Genomic DNA, 21,544 nt, shown 5'->3' with positions numbered 1-21,544 from the left:
AACACAAAACCCTCTTCCTAATGGTTGTGAGGTAGACTAACCCAACCAGATTTCTCTCCCATGAAATCTGTAGCCCCTCTTTCAATTGTGTGGTGGATTTCCATTCTGATGGATCCCTTCTAGGTCCCTGAGATAAATGGGTTGATTAGAGAAATGTAATTATATTCTCTTTTGTGAAAATGACCCCACCAAGCTAATAGGGAGTTCTCTTCCTTTGTGAATGTTTTTGGTATATATGATTTTATAATTTGGTGGTAGGGGACTTGTTTCTAAAGTTCCCAGGTAGCAATGTCTTGCTACTATTTTCGTAGGCTCAGGTTGTTTGTCGTATTAACAACGTTAGTATGGATGATGCTGATACATTCTTCTTGATTCTGAATGTCCTCTGCTTTGAAGAACTGGCCTTTGAATAATTGAGCACTTCAGGGTCATACATTTTAGGTGTGCAGTAGAGTAGAGAGAAGACCTTTCCCTTTTCTGTTCAGTGGCCCTCACTGGCCCGTGCAGGGAGAGGCATGTGTGCCCTTTGTGCCCGGCTTCTTCTTGAACCCCAGCATTGTTGCTGGGATCACTGACGTGCATTGCAAACTCATTCGATCATCTTTGCTTGTCCATTATCTAGGGATCATCGCAACAATCTGCAATTGACTCCCTGCTGTGAACTAGACCCTGGAAAATTTAGGAAACTGACTTTTGACACTTTTCTTTTTATTTCCTTAATTCCTTAATGTCTGCAACTGCTGTAATTACAACAAATTTCAATTATAATGGAGATCCAACTGTGGGGGTAAAATGGGATTATGATCATTGTTAGAATGGAAAGGCACAGAAATAGGTTTCAAAAGCTTTCAGAGAAGCTCTCTGACCAAAACAAGATCAATGCAGTTGGCTGCTAATTAAAGCAAACAAAGGAACTCAACCTAGCTGATTTTTAATGTATGAGCTTCATAACACAGCTTACATTAGTCAGCTTGCGTTTTGAGAACTATTGAAATGTTTTGTTCTTTTGTCTCCAAGGAAAGCATATAGAAATTAAACTGACCTTCAGCTGTATAAAGAAGGAATGAGAATTCTTTAAAAGGGAGATTACTCTGTGGAGTAATCTGAATGTAATAAATACATTCAGATTCATGTATAGAGAATCATTTATCTGAACATTTGGGAATTTCAAAGTCCTGTCATTTGGTGTCCTATTCATTTTAGTCTGTTATGGGAAATGGAGAAGAGGGAAATCTAATGGTGAGGAAAAATTATTTCCATAGTTTTTATTTAAGTACCCTGAGTATATTTTTTATGCTGTTATCTTTTAACCGATGATTTTCTCAAGATGTGTTCAGGTTGAAGATTTTTTTAGGGGGGTGGGCATGAGTCTAAAAAGTTAATATGTTTAAATAACTGCAATAAAAATGGCCACTTGGGCACACACAGTTAACCACTGTGCTTATTTTCTTAGACAAAGGACCATTTTCTTTTAATTTTTACAAGAGACTTAGAATGTACTTGAATCAATGGGGGGCAATAATGAATGGTGATCATGAGAAGTGTGCTATCAGATGAGCTTTATCCAAAAGGGCAAAGGCCGTCCCCATTTAATTTGATTTCTAGAGTTTGATGAGGGACGTAGAGGGCAGTCGGTTAGACCTGGGTTTAAATGTTCGCTCTGCCGTCACTGGAAATCTGGAACTCGCTGAGTCTCAGGAGCTTCACATGAAAAGGTGACCCCAATATACACCTCTTGGGTACTATGACAGCTGCATCCAGGCAATGACACCAGGACAGGCCTGGCATCTCATGGGGCCATTGAACACATTGGCAGTGATAAATATCCAGTGCCCACCTTTCCAGGTAGATTGTCCATCCTCAGATATCTGAACATCTTCTTTATATCTGAACATCTTCTTTACATCTGAACATCTTCTTTTGTCCAGCTGGTCTCTTTCCTGGGCTTAGAATGTGCCTTAGGACAGCTTGACTCTCTCTTTTTACAGACCATTTCCTCCCTCAGCTGCATGAATGTCCCTTTACCATTGTCCGATAGCAAGCATATACACACATGCACTCACATGCACACATATGTCTATGTGTGAGTATATCTATATATTTGTGTGTATATATATGTGTGCGTGTTTATGTACGCACACATGCACATATACAAACTACAATAAAATATCTCAACATTTCTTTCCAGACTCATTGTAAAAGCCATGAGCAGAAATATAAAAAAATGAGATGGTACTTATATTCCCGCAGTTAACCACTATTAACGTATTTCCAATCCATTGAAGAATTTTCCAATCTCCTTACGTACAGACGTACTATTCGTTTTAATGTCTCATGGAATTCTACAGTACGGATGTACTATCATTTATTTAGCCATCCCCCAAATGGCAGATTATCCATTAATTATGTTTTTAACTATTATCAATGACAATAATTTTACATTGTTTTTGTATGTGTAAAAATGTATTTCTGGGACATTATTGAAAGAAACAGAATTCTAGGTCAAAGCAGATATATGAGTTAAGTTTTTAAAATGCCACTGTGTCCATGGCATTATGGCAATGTTCTTCATATGCTGCATGACCAGAAAGTAGTATAACACAAAACACTGGCAAAGGCTGTAAAGGGGCAATGTGTTCCAAGAAGAAATAGTTGGGCCTGGCGGGGTGGCTCACACCTGCAATCCTTGTACTTTGGGAGACCGAGGCAGGCAGATTACCTGAGGTCAGGAGTTCAAGACCAGCCTGGCCAACATGGCAAAACCCAGTCTCTACTAAAAATATAAGTATTAGCTGGGCACACTGGCGCTTGCCTGTAATCCCAGCTACTTGGGAGGCTGAGGCAGGAAAATCACTTGAACCTAAGAGGTGGAAGTTGTAGTGAGCCGAGATAGCGCCACTGCACTCTAACCTTGGTAACAGACCAAGACCCCGTCTCAAAAAAAATATAAAAATAAAAAGTTAGAATGAATAAGGGAAATAAAAGGATTGATTATGCAGTATCAAAAAAAAAGAATGCAAATAAAATGATGCAAAATGTTTTTCTGTAAATATTTGCAAATTAAGAAAAATAAAATCCAGAGTTTTCCAATTTTGAATAAACAAATTTATCAAAATACTACTTAGGGAATTTGGGAGAACAACTTGGCAAATAGATTAAATCTAAAACCTGTTATTTTCACCAAAAAGTAACCATTGTGGAGACAGACAGAGGAAGGGAAACTAGAGGCAGAATTCAGTGCTCCAGACTGAACAAATGGAAGTGGCTCCCAGGGTCAGCTCCTGGGCATTGTGCAGAGCCTGATGGAGAAGCTGAGCTTCTCCCCAGGGACATGAGGGCCAAAGGTGGAATGTAAGAACAGAATTGTGAACCAAGGCAGGTGCCGATGGGAGTGTTCTGGTCCCCGCAAAAGATGATTTTTTTGTATGCAGAACAGACTTTAGCAAGGTTTATTTTTGGTTTTAAAAAAGTGATGTCGAGTTTCTTAACATTTTAAAATCCTTGTTAAATTTTTTTTTCTTTTTTTAAAATTCAGCTTATAATGTCTTATTCTATTTATACATCTAGCAGGTTTTAGCTATCAGGTCTAAGGGACCTTTGGAAATGTTTAATCCTGGATTTAGTTATTTAAGTACCTTCAAATACTTTAAACTACATATACGATATAGTTTATTAACTTTCCAAGTTCATTGATTTGTTAATTAACAAACAGAATGTGACGAACATTTGTCAATCTTAAACATTCAGAAAACAAACATTTAACTTAAATGAACTTCTGTCTTAGGTTTTTTACTAAGGAAGATTTCAATTAAAGATCTAAATCAGTTGTCTCATACATTTTGTAATTTTTTTTTTTTTTGAAACAGGGTCTTCTCACATTGTCCCCCAGGCTGGAGTGTAGTGGTGAGGTCATAACCCACTGTGGCCGTGAATTACTGGGTTCGAGCAATCCTCCCACTTCAGCTTCTCAAGTAGCTAGGACTATAGGCATGCACCTCCATACCCAGCTATTATTTGAATTTTTTGTAGAGACACGGTTTCCCTGTGTAGTCCAGGCTTGTCTTGAACACCTGACCTCAAGCAGTCCTCCTGCCTCGACTTCCTAAAAGGCTGAGATGACAGGAGTGAGCCACTGAGCTCGGCCTTACACATTTTAAATGGAAGTTTACAAGAATTATACTCAAATAGGCCAAATTCTCTTACAAACTACAAACACTAAAGGACTATTAAAATATATTCAAAGTTTTATTATAATCTTCCTACAAGAGACAAGAACTGGAGCCGGCCAATTCAAAAATTCTCTCTTGGCCGGGGACCTTTATGAGAGAAAAGATAAATGAGATATTCCTTGTTAGACTTAATGTTTTTAGAAAAATTTAAAGATTAAAAACTCAGTGAATGATTATTAAACTTCATGACTTAAGGTAAGACATTAAGATTCTAAGGGTAAGGTTCTTCCTAAGACTGATAGTCAACTGATACTGAGTCTTAACCCTGTTAAAATTCATCGTAAATATGCTCAAGTATTTTTTTTTTAACTTGGGAACGCTGATTTTTTCCTGAGAAAAATGAAAATTACATCACACAGAAGTTTCTGTCCAGGACCAGTTTTGTGACCTTTTTTCTCTTTCAGTACCATACTTCTTTACCCAAAAACATTCATACCATCGTTCTGATTATTTTAAACTTTTGATGCTGAATTCGGAAACTTCTGGGCTTAAAAATTGCATGCCTGAGGAAGACACATAACGTGCTAAGTGATGAAGATTTGAGACTGTCAGTGTTCGTGACTGTGGTGGAGATCTTTGGCCCCTATGTGTGGAAGCTCAGGCAAGGGCTCCGTAACATCCGCAGCTGGCTGACCATGAAACCCATGTCACTGGATTCAAAGACCAAATATGGATCCTCAACGAATTTTCCATTTGCTTAATACACATGGATGAACTCTTACATTTTTCTGTACTTGTGGGATTATACAACTTAAGTTTAATTTAAATGGCATGCAATAAAAATGTGTGGTAGGTTAAATGACTTTATTTGGCTTGCAATGATAACTAATAAGTTCTTTCTACTAAAAGCAGGCAGAGTCTAAAATTTTCTGACATTAGTAGTAAGAACGAGAAAGCAACCATGTTAACTCACATAGGCTCAGGGCACAGAAAAACTCTCTGTCGTCTGCAAAAAAATGTAAACCACAAGAGCAGGGTAGGGGCAGAGGCTGTCTTCTGGGTTAATCTATTTTGAAGATGTCACAAACTAGTAGCGAAGAGGGATTGCAAACAGAATTGACATCTTCCTTTCCCATTGGAAATTTATAGAATAAATTCTATATCATTGTTAATTGTGCAAACGTACATGTTTTTTCTTTCGTGTAATTTTATTTCCAATTAATCCATTTGTCATATTAAGATCCCTTTTCCTACCAAAAAAATATCTTTTAAAAAAATCTAAAGTGACAACTCCACATTGCATAACAGTGTCTGGAATCAGTGGAGAAAATACGCAAAGCCCCCTAGCCCTCACTTTGGCAGAAGTAATGCCTAAGATTTATGCTTAGGTATCACTTTTAGGGAGATGATCTGGCATTTGTTTGAAGGAGGATGTGCAGTGCTCCAAAAAACAGACTTCAGTGACAGGTAGTACGCTTCACCTTCCTGACTCTGTCACTTTGTACTTGGGCAAGTTATTCACTCTCACCTAGTCTCACTTTTTAAATCTGTAAAACAGGGGAAATAATACTGTTAAAGCAACATCCCAGATGTGATTGCGAACACATGTCAAAGTGTTTTCAAACTTTTTGGCCAGGGAAAGGCCTTAAAGAAAGTCAAGATCAAAATTTCCTCTTGGTGGAGATATTTTGTAGGAAGGAAAAAAAAGATGTTTGGTTAAAAATTACTTAAATAGTCGTAAAGCTAGTTTAAGGTTATTGTATTTTTAAATATGATCTGCCTTAGGTTTTTGTGGGATCCCCTTGCTCTTGTGTTGGGAATTAACTGAAGGGGTCGAGAACGAAAGCCGGAAGACCAGTTAGCTGAAAAGTGTAGTTATTCTGCTGAGAGATGCTTGTGGCTCAGACTAGGGCAGCATCGGGGAGGGGTGATAAGTGGTGAGATTCAGGACAGTTTCTGAAGGCCCAGCCAGCAGGAATTGCTCACATCTTGGATATGGGCTATGGGAGAAGGAGAGCATCTTCAGGTTTGGGAACCTAGATACTGGTAAGAAGGGTATTGCCATCAACTGTGACAGTGAAAAACACAGGTGAAGTAGACGGTGGGGGCAGGGTGAGGGAGGAGATCAGAAAGTCAGGTTTGGTTAAAGGTAACAAGGATTAAGGTGAGCAGGATGAGTAAATTGAATTTTTCAGCAGACTTTTTAATCTCATGAAAATCTATCAAAATTGTACACAGATTTTATCAGGAATGCTAGATATTCTACCGCCTCCCTCCTCAAAAAAAAAAAAAAAAAAAAAGCTCTAAGTTGCATCATGCATAAGGGTTCTGCTTCTGATCCAATTAAAGGACAATTATCTTTCTAAGTACTTAAGCCATAAAGTTGTTAGGGCCCAAAAATACAGCTCGATGGACGTAAGTAATCAAAAGGAATTGCATTACTGACTTGCATCCCTAAGTGGCCACTAAAGAACATCCAATTCATGGTCTCTATCTTACTTCTCCACTCAGAGAAACCTGAGTTTCTCTTCCCTCTCTCAACTGCTCCTTGCCTGTGGCTGCACAGAAGAAGGCTCTTTTTCCTTGTGTTACTGTTGTCTCACCACAAAAAAAAAAAAAAAAAAACACACACACACACACACACACACACACACACACACACACACAAATGAGGCTCCTTTGCCTGCCCTCTTTCCTACTGAGTTCTTACTTAGCTGCTCAGGAGCATGCAGGTAATGGCAAATGAGTGAAGGTCAGCAAGGCTGTGATGAACTGGGGAGGCTTACCTAACAGAGGCCTGCACCCCAGAAATGTCCGTCCCTTCATTCAATCAATCTACAACCATTTATAGAGTGCCTACCTTGCTTACTACTTTGAGTACGTCAGTGTACCAAACAGACAACAAACAGTGCTCTTCTGGAGCTAATGTTCATTTTCAGAGAGACAGACACTGAATCATAAACGGATGCATAAGCAGAATATCTAATGTGTTAGAAGGTAATACATGCTAAAGACAAATAAAATGGCAGGGAAAGAGATTCCAGGGAAAGAGGTTCCAGGGAAATAGTGAGGAAGGTTTGCAACATTAAATAACATGATGGTGGCAGGGCTCTTTGAGGTGACACTTGAGCAGGAACATGAGCTGAGACATGGGCCATGGGGATATCTGGGGGAAAACACTCTGGGTAGAGGGAATTCCAGCACAAGAACCCTGACAAGGGAGCATTCCTGGTGTGCTTTAGGGACAACAAAGTCAACATGGTTGGAGCAGCTGTAGAAAAGGGAAAAGAGTGGGGGTGAGTTGAGAGTGTTAAGGGGAGCAGATCAATAAGAACTGGAAGATCATTTTAAGGATGTTGCTTTTGCCCTAGATAAAATAGGGAGCCAGAAGAGAGGTGTTTAAAATGATCTACCTTAGGTTTTTATAGGGTCCCCCTTGCTCTTGTGTTGGAAATTAATTGAAGGGACCAAGGATGGAAACTAGGAGACCAGTTAGGTGATAATTGCCGTTATTCTGGTGAGAGATGCTTGCGGCTCAGACCAGAGCAGCATCAGGGGAGGGGTGATAAGTAGTGAGATTCAAGACAGCTTCTGAAGGCCCAGCCAACAGGAATTGTTCACATCTTGGATATAGGCTATGAGAGAAGGAGAGGATCTTCCAAGTTTAAGAACCTGGATACTGGTAAGGAGGGTGTTGGCATCAACTGTGATAGTGAAGAACACAGGTGGAGCAGGTGGTGGGGGCAGGGTGAGAGACGAGACTGGAAAGTTCAGTTTGGGTACACAAAATTTGGAATACCTATTAGACACTCACGTGGAGCTGTCCAGCAGACAGCTGTGTAGAGAAGTCTGGAGTTCACCAGCAAAGATTGAACTGAAATCTAAACGTTGAAGTCTCTCGTGTGTAGCCATGAGATTTGCTTTGACTTTGCTCAGTCATCTTATTTTTGCTTGAAAAGAAGCCAAAAATTCATATTTCTTCTGTGAAACTTTCCAAATTAAAAACAAACTGACAGACTGCATTTCCCTGAACTGTCTTGATTCCTCTTGCTTTCATCACACTTTTCCCAGGCCTCATCCATTCCAGCTGGAAACTTCAGCCGGGCCCCAGTTAAAGCTGAGTTACAGAGAAATACCCACTCTGATCTTCCTGAAGGAAAGCTGCGGGGGGTCCTTTTGTTCTTCCTAACGCTCATGTAGAGAGAGCATGTTCAGCTGAAAGTGTGCTTGCCAGGATGCTTGAAATTGGACTCCGGTTTAAATACTCAGAAATCTCTGTCTCTAGTCTACCTAGTGGTTCTATCTCGCAACATCCCACAAAATCTTCTCTCTGCTCTGAAGCCGTTTCTTTGGCTGTCTCCATTGCTGTGCATTTGCCTCCAGTTTAAATACTCAGAAATCTCTGTCTCTAGTCTACCTAGTGGTTCCATCTCCCAACATCCTACAAAATCTTCTCTCTGCTCTGAAGCCGTTTCTTTGGCTGTCTCCATTGCTGTGCATTTGCCTTTAAAGAGAAATACTCTGTTTCTTCATATTTCCCATGAACAGCCAAACACAACACAAAACCACCACCTTGAGGCCCAAACCATGTACCGCTGCAGGATGGACGGTGACCTTAGGTACATGGACCACTCTAGATGAACCTTCTCACTTTACCTGTTACCCGGATTGTCAATAGCCCCACCTAGCAATGATCCTTCTCTTTTGGAAGAAATTTTTATTTGGATAAACATTATACAGACTTTTAACCCTCTGACTTCTTTTTTTCTCCTTTCTTTTCTATCTGTTCTCTTTCTTTCAACCCTTTCTCTCATTTCCCTTAAGACAATGCACATTCTGCTTTTATACAGAAGCTAAGAGCTTCCAATGTGTCTGCCACACTATGTGAGTTTTTCCTGGGACACATCACCATGCTAGCTTGTCTGGGCTTTGGGGAGTAAGAGGAAAGTCATTGTGTCCATGCCGAAAGCTTTCTTTATTAAACATTGTGCACCAAAGGAAGTCACATCCATCCAGATGCAGTTACAGATGCAATATCGTTAGGATTTTAGAAGACAGACGTTCAATGTGTTTATCTCCTAGCAGTTTGGATTAAGAGCCTAACACCTAAAAGACTGAGTGCCCTCACACTTAATTGACTCTTTTCACTTCCCAGTTCTATGATGGGTCTTTTTCTGGGCTAATGTCTTCGATGCTCCGTTTATGCCACATAGAGAGAGAAAAAAACAAAAGCCCAGTTAAAACGAACTGATTAAAGAACATGGAAACTATACTCATAAAACTGCCCTTTTTAAATAAGAAAATCGGTGTTACGCATCTTCTATCTCAAGCGCCTATTTTACAGATGAGTTTTTCTAATCACAGTGTGCATTGAACCAAAATGAACCAAGCTTGAAGGCAACTCTCCTAGTGCTCATTTATTAGTATTTTTTTTTCTTTCTCATTCTGGGAAAACTAGATTTTTCCTTACTCAAGTACTCTTTTACCCTTCCAGGAATGCATCATTGGTTTTTCTGAGTGACCATAGACAAATAAGTTTCTAGTAAGTTAATACATTTTTATTGGTAAATTGAGTTTATCACTGCAAAATAAGGTCTGTGTGAGGCATATTAAAGATGTGTTCTAAGTGCCCAGATATTTCTTAGAGTTTTTGCCTAAACCCTTCTCCCTACATGCCGAAGTAGATTTTGTAATCTTTTGTTTTAAAAATATTTAAAGGGGAGCAGGTGCTGTGTGCCTTATGCCTGTAATCCCAGCACTTTGAGAGGCCGAGGCGGGTGGATCACCTGAGGTCAGGAGTTCCAGACCAGCCTGGCCAGCCCGTAGTAGAGAAGGCTAAACCCTGTCTCTACTAAAAATACAAAAATTAGCCAGGTATGATGACAGGCGCCTGTAATCCCAGTTACTTGGGTGGCTGAGGCAGGAGAATCACTGGAACCCAGGAGGTGGAGGTTGCAGTGGGCTTAGATCTTGCCCACTACACTCCAGCCTGGGTGACAGAGCAAGACTTCATTTCAAAAAAAAAAAAAAAAATTAAAGTGCAGAAAGTGTTTCTTTTTCTTTTTGTAATTACAGGAATATTCTTTCTTACTCAAAGTTAAAATTCTGTTAGTTGAAAGTAAGAGAATGCCAGCTCGAACTAGCCTAATTGCAAAGAGGACCCTTTTCCTGGAAAAGGGTTGGGCTATTTCACAGAATCCAATATAGATGAGAATAGCCAGTCCTCAGGAAGTTCATGGGTGCAATGAAGTCTCAAGAACAGCAGGGACCCACCACACAGTGTTGGCATGTCCCTTTTTTGCCGCATGCTGCATGTCAGCATATCTTTTTATTCTGTCTCTCTTTCACTGCAGACAAACTTTCTTTTGTCTGAAAACACGACCACTGAGAATGTCTGGGTTTTTTATTTTATAGTTTCAGCCACCAAACAAAGGCAACCCTGAACTTTCTTGGGGCCCGAAACAAAAGAACTACAGAATAAGCACCTATTGAGTGTGCTTTGTTCCGTTTTTCTTTCTTAAGGCAATTTCTTTCTTGTTGGGGGAGGGCAGCAATAATACTATCATTTGCTCATTATGGAGATCTCTGTGTGTGTTTGCATGTGTGCTATGCGGAGGGGGATGGGATGGGGCAAAAGGAGGTGTGGGAAGGTCATGGAAAAACTGGGCAGCTTCAGAAGAGGAAATTATGGCAAAAGGTAAACTGCAGGGGAAGCAGTATTTCAGAAGCAGGGAGATGCTGGGATGTGAAAGAAAACAGGGTATGGGGACAGGGGGCATTCAAAACAGTGCTAGCCCCCCAGGATCTCCTCAGGACATGCCTGGAGAAAGAGATCCTTACTTGGATGAGGACATCAAGGCTCTAAGTTTTTGGAACTTCGCTCCGAGGACAGGCATAGAGCAGGAGAGGATCTCGAGTTACCCAAGTGAGAAGCCTGTGGCCTTTCCTGTCCATCAAGACCAGGAGAGTGGATGGGAATAGAGAGGAGAGGTAGAATTTGAATAGAGAGAGGACCACTGTCTTGTTCGTTTGTTTGTTTGACTGTTTTGTGTGAATACATTCCATAGCAAAACTATGGGCCCTTCATTTAAATCTTTCCCGTACTTTAGGCTATCCTTGAATACCATAAAGTTATCAGCAAGCTTTTCCCAAACATAAGCCCCGTCAGCACAATTGTATGTTTGCTGTGCTGAGCAGAAAATTTCTAATAATATGTCTGAACATATGCAGGAATATTCGTTTCTGGGCTTTGAAACAATCATTGCTGGAGGCTTTCCTACCTATATAGGGCAGTCAGAGTAAATCATCTTACTTTTGCTTGCCTCAGATTCTTAGTGGCTTCACAATGAACCCATTTATTGTATTACATACCACTTCTGTAACTTCATTGCTTGCACCCTCTTTCTTTTTAAAGTCACGGAATTTATTCTCCTATACTCTCTCAGGCCCTATAAAGATTGTTTTCAAAAATTATGGTACGTATCATTGTTTTAACTCTTAATTTTATTCACTACATTTACTGAGCACCAGCCAGGTTATCTCTTAATGGCAGCAGTATAAGAGGTGCAGAGAATAACCCAAAGGCACCATGTAGTAAATGGCATTTGAACTCAGATACGTGTTTCCCTAAAGTCTGTAATTTCTGTACGGAAGAAATAAACGTTACCTCCACTCCCATTAGCCCGACTAATTCTAAAGACTTTTCCTTTCCACTATTTTTGAAATTTATAAAGGCTGTGTTTTATTTGATTGTGTTCATGCTTCGTATGTTAAACTTTTACTTAATCTAGTCCTGGTCTGTTATAATCACTTTTGTCCACATCATTTGTTGTAGTTTTATGATAGTCCATTAATTTTATGTACTACAGATTTCCTAAGTAATTTTCTAATGCTGGACACTTATGTCGATTCACCATTATGAATGGCATCATTGTGAATAACACTCATTAGCCTATATATTTTTCATATTTTGTACAATAGCCTTAAGAAAGGGTCATCTCAGTGTGATTGCTGATTCAAATTATATAAATATTGTATAGAGTTTTTTATGTGTGTGGTAAAAATATTTTTCAGAATAGCCATATTATTTTGGCCTTAAGTAGTGAAGCCTTTGTTTTGAAGATAATATTTATACTTTTACAAATGATAAAGTATCCTTGCATTTTAGATACACAAGTATCATCTTTTCTAATTTCATGTTGTCTTTGTGCAGTTTAAAATAGATACCTGGTCATTCCCCAAAAAAGAAGCATGAGGACAGTGACCTCAATTATCTGCCTCTCCTTTAAAAATGCAAAACCATTAAAAAATGTAAAATGATGATCTTTATACATTTTATTTTTTGGTAAGTGAAAAACCTTACAAATTCTGGCCACTTCAAATTAACTTTAAGTCAACATGAATTTGCCTCAGTAATAACATTCTTAACTTAAATACCTACATCAGCTCTGAGACTTACATTGCCCAGTAATGCAAGGTGATTCTACCTTTTGTGGTAAAACTGTAATACTCATGCTATTTTGACGTCATTCAACCTGCCTTAGGTATGGGAGTATAGCAAATCAATATCTACTATTAATTGAGGCAGTTGGATATGAGGCATTTTTGCTTTCCCCTTTCTGTCAATTGATTTGGTTCTTTTCATTTATGTTTTCTTTCATTAGGTGTTTGCCAAACTACTGTGAACATGGAGGAAGCTGCTCCCAGTCCTGGACCACCTTCTATTGTAACTGCAGTGACACAAGTTACACTGGTGCCACCTGTCACAACTGTGAGTAGATTGAGCATCTGCCCCTGGTGGGATGGACAAAATTCCAGGAATACCATTGTTAACTTCAGGATCTATTTAGCATGGGGCAGGCATGTTTTATTGACTCATTCAACATGTGTGTTTTAAGAGGTTATTATATACCAAACACTTTGTTGGGCACAGAGGATGCATGGATACAAGCCATATTCTTGTGGAGTTTATGGTCTACCAGCAAAACAGACAGGAAATGGGATCATGACAACACAGTTGAATAAGTTAATAAGTTTAAGGTGGAAGCAAGGGAAGGTGCCGTAGGCACACAAGAGGGAGCTATTAAGTCAATTGCATTGTCTTGATGAGTTGTTAGGCTGCTGTAATAAACAAACTAACATCTCTGTGGTGTAAGTAACAAGGTCCACGCCATGCCTGTGTCACAAGCCCATCAAGCATGACAGAGGCCCTTCTTCCACCTTGTCCTCATTCTTAGATGGTAACAAAGTTCTATTATCTGGAAGGTTGCTGTGGTAAGAGGAAACACAGGGAGGGAAGCACAGGGAAGCATGCAGTAGCTTTTCAAAGCTTCTACTGGAAGTAGAAAACATTACTTCCACTCACATTCTATTGGCCAAATAAAGCCCTGTGGGCACACTCAACTTCAATAGGGGCTGAAGTACAATTTTTACCATGGAAGGGGAGAAAAGAGAACCTGAATATTGGTGATAAGTGCTAATGACTGCCTGTCAAGCCCAGTGTTAGGGAGACTTCAAATAGAAGACCTGAGCTGATCTTGTTGTAGAAATATAGGAGAAAAAAAAAAAAAAAGAAAGAAAAAGGATACTCAGAAGCAAAGAAACAAATGGAGACATAAAGCACAGGGGTCCTCTGCTCTGTGGAAAATCAAAATTTTCCAATAGTTCCAGATGACTGGAGGGTGCTGAAAATGAGGAGGAGTGGTAAGAGGTGAGACAGAGGTAGGCTGGAGTATACACAGGATAAGGAGTGAGGGATAGAAAACAAGTAAAGAATATGAGCCTTCATTTTTTTAAATTAATTAATTTTTTTTTTTTTTTTTGAGAGAGAGAGTTTTGCTCTTGTTGCCCAGGCTGGAGTGCGGTGGTACGATCTTCGCTCGCTGCAACCTCCGCCTCCTGGTTTCAAGTGATTCTCCTGCCTCAGCTTCCTGAATATCTGGGATTACAGGCACCTGCCACCACACCTGGCTAAATTTTGTATTTTTGGTAGAGACGGGGTTTCGCCGTGTTGGCCAGGCTGGCCTCGAACTCCTGACCTCGTGATCCACCTGCCTCAGCCTCCCAAAGCGCTGGGATTACAGGTGTGAGCCATTGGGCCCGGCCCAGCCCTGATTTTTATAATTGTATAGTCTTATTGAGACCATGGGTGGGGGAAAACACATGAAAAAGTATAGAAAGTTTGCCAGTCAGAGAAATGTATGCCCAACTATGGACTGTAAGTGTGATTGAGAAAGATACTTCTGAAAGCGCTGTGTGGAACTGTAGAGCATTTCATGAAAAATTAGGAATTTGAAATTGGCTTAGAAGGTAGAAGGGTAAGATAAACATTTTCTAGACATAAGAGTAGAGCCAAGGCCTGGAGCTATTCTGAGGACTACAGTGAGAACTATCATTCTGGGACAGTTCCTGCCAGTTTTTCTTAAGTGCCTGCTGTTGCTGGACTGGCACTTGGAGATTCAGAAAGAGCATAGTAGATGTCAATAGGGCTGGAACCAGACCGAGCAAAGGTAAGTGACATTGATATTCTCATCCTTAAAGACCTCTCAGCCATTCCTTAGCCTCCTCCATTCCTTCAAAGCAGGATTCACTGATGATGTCCATAGGGAAGTCTGATCAAATTAGAGAAGAACTAGTCCTCTCGTCCACTGGTCATCGGAGAGTATGTAGTTATTGCTGTTAGTTGCCTACAGAAACAAAAAAAAAATTGTTTGGCTTTATTAAAAAAAAATCTTATTAAAACTTTTCTACTGAAAAATTTAGAATTCAAAGTAACTAGAAGAGTACCATTGGATTGTTCATACCATAAAGGGGTATGCTTGAGGGGATGAATAGCCAATTTTCTATGAAGTGATTATTATGCACTGTATGCCAGTACCAAAATATCTCGTGTACCCCATAAACGTATACACCTACTCTGCACCCACAAAAATTAAAAATAAAAATAAAAATTAAATAAAAATTAAATTAAAAGGAAATTAAGAAAAAAGAACACTGGAATAACAGAGATTGAATTTAAATTTTACCTAGCTCTTTTTTTTTCTTTTCTTTCCTTTTTGATGTGGAGTCTCACTCTGTTGTGCAGGCTGGAGTGCAGTGGCGTGATCTCGGCTCACTGCAACCTCCGCCTCCTGGGTTCATGCCATTCTCCTGCCTCAGCCTCCCGAGTAGCTGGGACTACAGCCGCCCGCCACCATGCCTGGCTAATTTTTTATATTTTCAGTAGAGACAGGGTTTCACCATGCTAGCCACAATGGTCTCTATCTCCTGACCTCAGGATCCTCCTGCCTTGAACTCCCAAAGTGCTGGGATTACAGGCGTGAGCCATCGTGCCTGGCCTTTACTTAGTTCTTATATGTGAATACGTATATGATTTTATCACTTTGGGGATCCTTTCATTTTTTTGCAGGTCCTAGGAAGAAAAACTGATGAATTCTTGTGGGTTCATCTAAGGCTAAAATTAGGTGTTTTTATCTAAGAACCCCAGTGAACACCAATTTCTAAGTTTTAAGTCTGGTTCCAAAAATACTATCACCAAACAGCCAAGAACAATATATACCTATAGAGAAACATTGCAGGGCCCACATAAGGCCATCCAGATTGTAATGTCAGTGCCGCTATGAGAAGTTCAGAGACAACTTAAATGGCCATCAATTTAATAGCAAGACAAGGGAAACATGAAGATTTAAGTCACAGCAACCCTAATTTCAGCCAAATCACATTACAACATTCCTGTGACTGTTAAAGCTTATTCCGCTCACTTTCTCCAAAAGTAATTTAACAATTTTTTGAGGAGTTCATCTCTATGGATACTGTTCTCCTTTCATTTACTTCATCCATCAGGCTAAAAATAGAAGATGTCGAGCTTTAAAAAAAAAGTGTGAAGTTGAAAATCAATGGAGGTGAGGTGCTGGTTTTTAAAGGAACACTGTCAAGCCTGATAAGCAGGAGACTCAACACACAAAAACCTTAAAAATACCATTTTTTTAAACACCTTCCTATTTCCTTTTCTGTGAAATTGCTCAATGCCTACACTGTAGGCTGCGACTTTGTGAAACTCTATCTCGCTTCTGGGCACCCAGCCAGAACCGATCAAAATCCCTTGAATATTTGTGACATTTGGCAAGCACACCTTAGTACTCCGTGCAATTCAAATATTTGTCCTCCCTCTAACTAATTTCCCTCTCCCCCAGTTGGGTGAGGACCATTGTTTTTAGTCATTTTGCAAACCAAGTGATTTCATCAGCAAGCTTGTGTCTCCCTCTCAGCAAGCATGGGTCGCACTCACAGGCCAGGTGAGAGCTTCTGCAGTGCAGAAGATGGCACACAAGGCACTCTCCGGCAAAAACAAAAACAAATAGGCCTGAAATTCTGCACTTGTGGAAATGACAGATTCCTTGCTGCGTTGAGGAATGTTTTACTGAAGGAATTGGCCACAGTCGAAATAAGAAAATAAAAACTCTTTGGATTAATAAATTATTTATAATAATGTCTTGAGTATTCTCTTAGTTTTGTCAAGCTCTTCAGAAATAGTCTTTCCCTCTTCATTGCTGGTGCTTTCTAGTAAATGTGAAGCAAGAGGACAGACTTAGGACAGATAGGATTAACTGCTTTTTGTCCAGCCTTTGTGGACAAGAGAGGGCCTGGGTGAGGTAGGCACAATGGACTCTCTAAGGAATAACAAAATGGAAATTCCCGAAGCGTGTAGACACAGCATGCTGTTGTCGAAAGTAGAGATATCTTCAGTCAGTCTTAATTTCTTTTTATCCTTACTTGATGATATATAAGGGACTTGGATATGCAAGTTTGGTCACTTTTCAAATGTACATCGTTCAAAACCACCTTTTTTAAGAAAAAGGTGATGAATGTGTGGGCAATTTCTGTCCCATCTGTGGCAGCTTTCCCATATGAAGAGGAGATCTACCCCATAAAGTGCCATTGGAGACTATCATATGATGTTTGTAAGTTGTTATGGTTAGAAAATTTCTCTGAAAGTGGTATCCTATTCTCCAGGGGAGTAACTGAATAAAAACAGTGTTTGCAGTCCACCAGATCAATCCCTGGCAACCCAACCAAGTTCAATGCTTTCCAACTCCCAGAGATAGATACCACGGTTATTAGTTGAATACAGCGTGCAAGTTCAGAAGGTTGTATAATCAAAGCCAAGCTTCTAAGTACTCAGGGTATATTTTGGTCATGGTATATCATATCTACTTTATTAAGAATCCAAATTAAGATACAAAGGAGCAGATTTTTGATTGTGAGATATTAGGGCATAGATAGATAGATAGATAGATAGATAGATAGATAGATAGATAGATAGATAGATAGATATCAGTACAGCATAACAATAAAGGGATATGCATAGTGTTATTATCTCCATTTTACAGATGAGAACATTGAGGCCCAGAAAGCTTATATAAATTCTACAAGGTCTATTATCTAGTAAATGGTAGAGGCTGCGCTTTAAACCAAGGGACTTTGCCTGTTGATGCCAGATGCTAAATCCTGCATCTTATTTATACCTTCAAACAAGCAAGGCATTTGTAAACTTCCATATTACAAACTTGGTGATGGGACATTGACAACCTCCTTTATGTTGCTTAAGACACAGTAGAATAGTGTGAGATCATAATTGAAAATACAGTTCTAGAAGACTGAGAGATGAGAAAGTTTTTGTGTTCTAGAATAATCGTGAAAGCATTATGGAAGGAAATAGAATGACTTGGAGGACTTCTAAAATTGAAATAGACAAAAGGAAAAGGGAGGTTTGTCGAAAACAGACTGTCAAGGACACGATAGTAGACATATATATGCTGTGTTCTGGGACAGTGCTGAACTTGCCTTGCTCAAAAGAAAAAAAAAAATATGTGATTTGCACTAGTCATTCATTCCTGAAGACCACATGGGATTCCTAAAAGCACTTTCCCCAGAGAATACTGAAACACACTTACCATTATAACTGGAGCTTTTCACATGCTACTGCCATACCTATAAATATTATTTTAAGAACTCCAAAATAAATAGCCCAAGACTTTTTTGTTTCTATATTCAACCATCTTAATATTTTTCTTTGTCTTTCCTATTTTGGTGGGAGAGGCAGAGGACCTGTGTTGTTTCCAAATATTTATTATTGTAACCAGAACTATGTTGAGCATCTTTGTATTTAAATATTATCCAATACCACAAGTTCTATGGCTCACTTAAACAAACCTCAGAAACTGCTTTATTGACTCAAAAGTTCTGAATAGTTTTAAGAATCTTGATCCATATTTCCAACTTGTTTTCCTAAACTCTTATTACAGTTTACACTCTGATCACTATTTTCTGAGATCTTGTTTTACCTTCTCTGCCATTATTTTTTACTACAGCTTATAAAATTTTTTTTTTTTTTTTTTTTTGAGACGGAGTCTCGCTCTGTTGCCCAGGCTGGAGTGCAGTGGCACAATCTCAGCTCACTGCAAGCTCCGCCTCCTGGGTTTATGCCATTCTCCTGCCTCAGCCTCCCGAGTAGCTGGGACTACAGGCGCCTGCCACCTCGCCCGGCTAGTTTTTTGTATTTTTTAGTAGAGACGGGGTTTCACCGTGTTAGCCAGGATGGTCTCGATCTTCTGACCTCGTGATCCACCCGTCTCGGCCTCCCAAAGTGCTGGGATTACAGGCTTGAGCCACTGCGCCCGGCCTATAAAACTATTTTACATGTATTTTTACTAACACAGTGGCATATTAAGATAGAGATTATTATTGACCCTGATTGTGAGTTTCAGATTAAAAAGAAATTTTTTTTCAGATGACTTGTATTGTAGGAATAAGATTGCTTCCACAGAATTTTCTTTTTTCATTCAACAAGAACTTTTTGAGTGTACATTTGATTCATTAAACTATGAATTTAGTGATGACTGTCACGTTGAACAGACCCAGTAAGTGATACAAGCACTTTTCCTTGATCTTCTCAATATTTATCTCTGATGACAATCACATGTGCCCTGCTCAGGGTCTTTTCACCATGTTTCAGCCTTTGCCAATCCCTTTTCAATAGTGTAGCCTCTCTGATATCCTAACAATGCCCTTTAGCTCATGTTTCAGCTTTGCAGAAGGATGTCAGCTTTCTTCTTCTTTCAAGCCTGATGTAGTGCTTCTTCTGTGGGGAAGTCAATAGCCAAGTATTGATTCAAAGCATATCAAGTCATCTGGCTATCAGACGCTCTAGTAATCATTGCAGAGGTATAACACTAGCTTTAACAGTAGGTAAATGGTCCTTTGACTGCATGGCATTTGAGTGGTTGAAATGAAAAGTTGGATAGGGTAGGAAATTCTGGTAATAAGGGAACTCATTTAAGAATATTGCTCATATCTCTAAGCTTAGGTCAGTGCTTATCCTAATAAATATTATTCCATTTCCCATAAAGATCTAAAAAATATTTATCTCCATCATTAACCTTAAATGCTATTAGCAATTGTTCTCAACTGCAACTAGAAAGGGGAAGTAGGAGAAAGAAGAAGGAGGAAGAGGAAGAGGAAGAAGAAAGAAGAAGAAGAATTGAATTTACATCCTGCTTTGTCTTATGACATTAAGCAACGCTTTTATTATCATTAATGTTATTTATGTTAACGACCTACTGAGACTATAAACCTATTTAGGTGAGAAAACATGTCTGTCTTACACTTGTACCAGTCACATTCATGGCTTTGGTGGCATATAGGCTATTATGGAAATGGTGAGACAGAAGATTAAGCAGAAAAAGATAACTCAGTGTGCTCTTAGTGGGAATTCCATAAGAGCAGGAAGATATCTGAATCTTCCCAGGGTCTCCAGCCTCTCCTCTAATCCCTGACACATAGTAGATATCCACTCTTTGATGTATACAAAAAAAAAAAAAGATGAATTTATGAGGCATGTGCGCATAACAATGTCAAGTTACTGTAGCAAGAGCATTGTTACTTTCTTGAGACAGTTCTCAAAATAATTGACCTTTGAGCAGAGATTTGAGAGATGAGAAAGAAGAAGAGCACAGACAATGGCCTTGCAGGAAGAGGGAGCTCCATGAACAAAGGCAAAGTGACAGGAAGTGTCAAGCAACGAAGTGGGGGCTATGAGACACCTGGCATAGCTAGAATTGAAGATGAAATGGAGCGTGGGAGTGAGAAGGAGATGCAGGAAATGCAACAGGGTAGAAAAGGCAGGTGATGAATTGAGAAGGAACTTACTTCTCTGCTGGCCAACTAACAGCCAGCCACAGTTTGTTGGTTTCATTTTAGTGTTGAGGATCGGGTTGCTAATATTTGTTGTTTGCTTTGTTCATCAGTTTCTTTTTTTTAAATGTAATGGTGACGGTGCTTTGGAGCATATACTGAAGATGGAAGATGTGGGTGCTAGGGACAGATACTGGATGCAATTTGCAATTTTGTGGGCAGCAAATAATGAGAATCAGCACAAGCCAGAAAGCAGGAACCTGATATGAAAGGCGTATCTAAAATTGGATCAAGTAGACTTAAAGAAAAATTGAACGCAGTAGATAGAAGGATGACTTTCAGCTTTTTAACTTGGAAAACCTCATGGATGAAGAATGGAGTGACTAAGTCCTGAGGTCTGTCTCAGTGTGACAGCCTGGTGTGAAATACAGGCCCTACAATTTACAAGATATGTGACCTAGGCCAAGAAGCCATGTGAGCTCCATGTGCTTTAACTTCCTCCCCTGTCATGTGGGGCTAATAAGAGCAATCATTTCAAAGAAGTGTTGTGAGGATTGAGTAAAACAATCTTCTTAAAGTGTTTAGCATGGTGCCTGACAAATACAAATTTCCTGTTTCATGCTAGCTGCTGTTTAAATAGATAGAGGATGTGTAGAAAGAGGAGGAGATTTAGTAGTTGGACTTCAGTCTAGTTTGGGGCACGGTATTTGCCTGGAAAGTTTCCCACTGTGCAGAATTAGCTGGAAAACTCTGGAGTGAGGTCCAAGGGGAATATCAGAATCAGTGGGTGTATAGTTGCTGAAGCCTTTTGAGTAGATGAGTAGGCCAAGGGTAGGACCTTGAAAGTAAAATATTTTAAGAGACTCAAGAAGAGATACAATCAGGAAGGAGTGATAACCAAAACGAAGAAAGAAAGTACTGGATGGGTGCGGTGGCTCACGCCTGTAATCCCAGCACTTTGGGAGGCCGAGGCGGGTGGATCACGAGGTCAGTAGATCGAGACCATCCTGGCTAACATGGTGAAACCCCGTCTCTACTAAAAATACAAAAAATTAGCCGGGCGTGGTGGCCCCTGTAGTCCCAGCAACTCGGGAGGCTGAGGCAGGAGAATGGCGTGAACCCGGGAGGCGGAGCTTGCAGTGAGCCGAGATCGTGCCACTCACTCCAGCCTGGGCAACAGAGCT

The 21,544-nt window shown here is 39.8% G+C and overlaps 1 protein-coding gene across 1 annotated transcript in view; it reads left to right on the top strand.

The window, feature by feature from the left end:
- CNTNAP5 (contactin associated protein-like 5) overlaps positions 1–21,544 on the top strand; it is a 951,880-nt gene that overhangs the window by 568,443 nt on the left and 361,893 nt on the right. The window contains exon 11 of the mRNA XM_011983413.1: positions 12,833–12,939. Coding sequence (XP_011838803.1) covers positions 12,833–12,939 — 107 coding nt within the window. The remainder of the gene's footprint in view (positions 1–12,832; positions 12,940–21,544) is intronic.

Source organism: Mandrillus leucophaeus, unplaced genomic scaffold, assembly GCF_000951045.1.
Source record: "Mandrillus leucophaeus isolate KB7577 unplaced genomic scaffold, Mleu.le_1.0 Scaffold25, whole genome shotgun sequence".
Taxonomy (NCBI): Eukaryota; Metazoa; Chordata; class Mammalia; order Primates; family Cercopithecidae; genus Mandrillus; species Mandrillus leucophaeus.
This window is presented reverse-complemented; position numbering and strand designations above follow the sequence as displayed.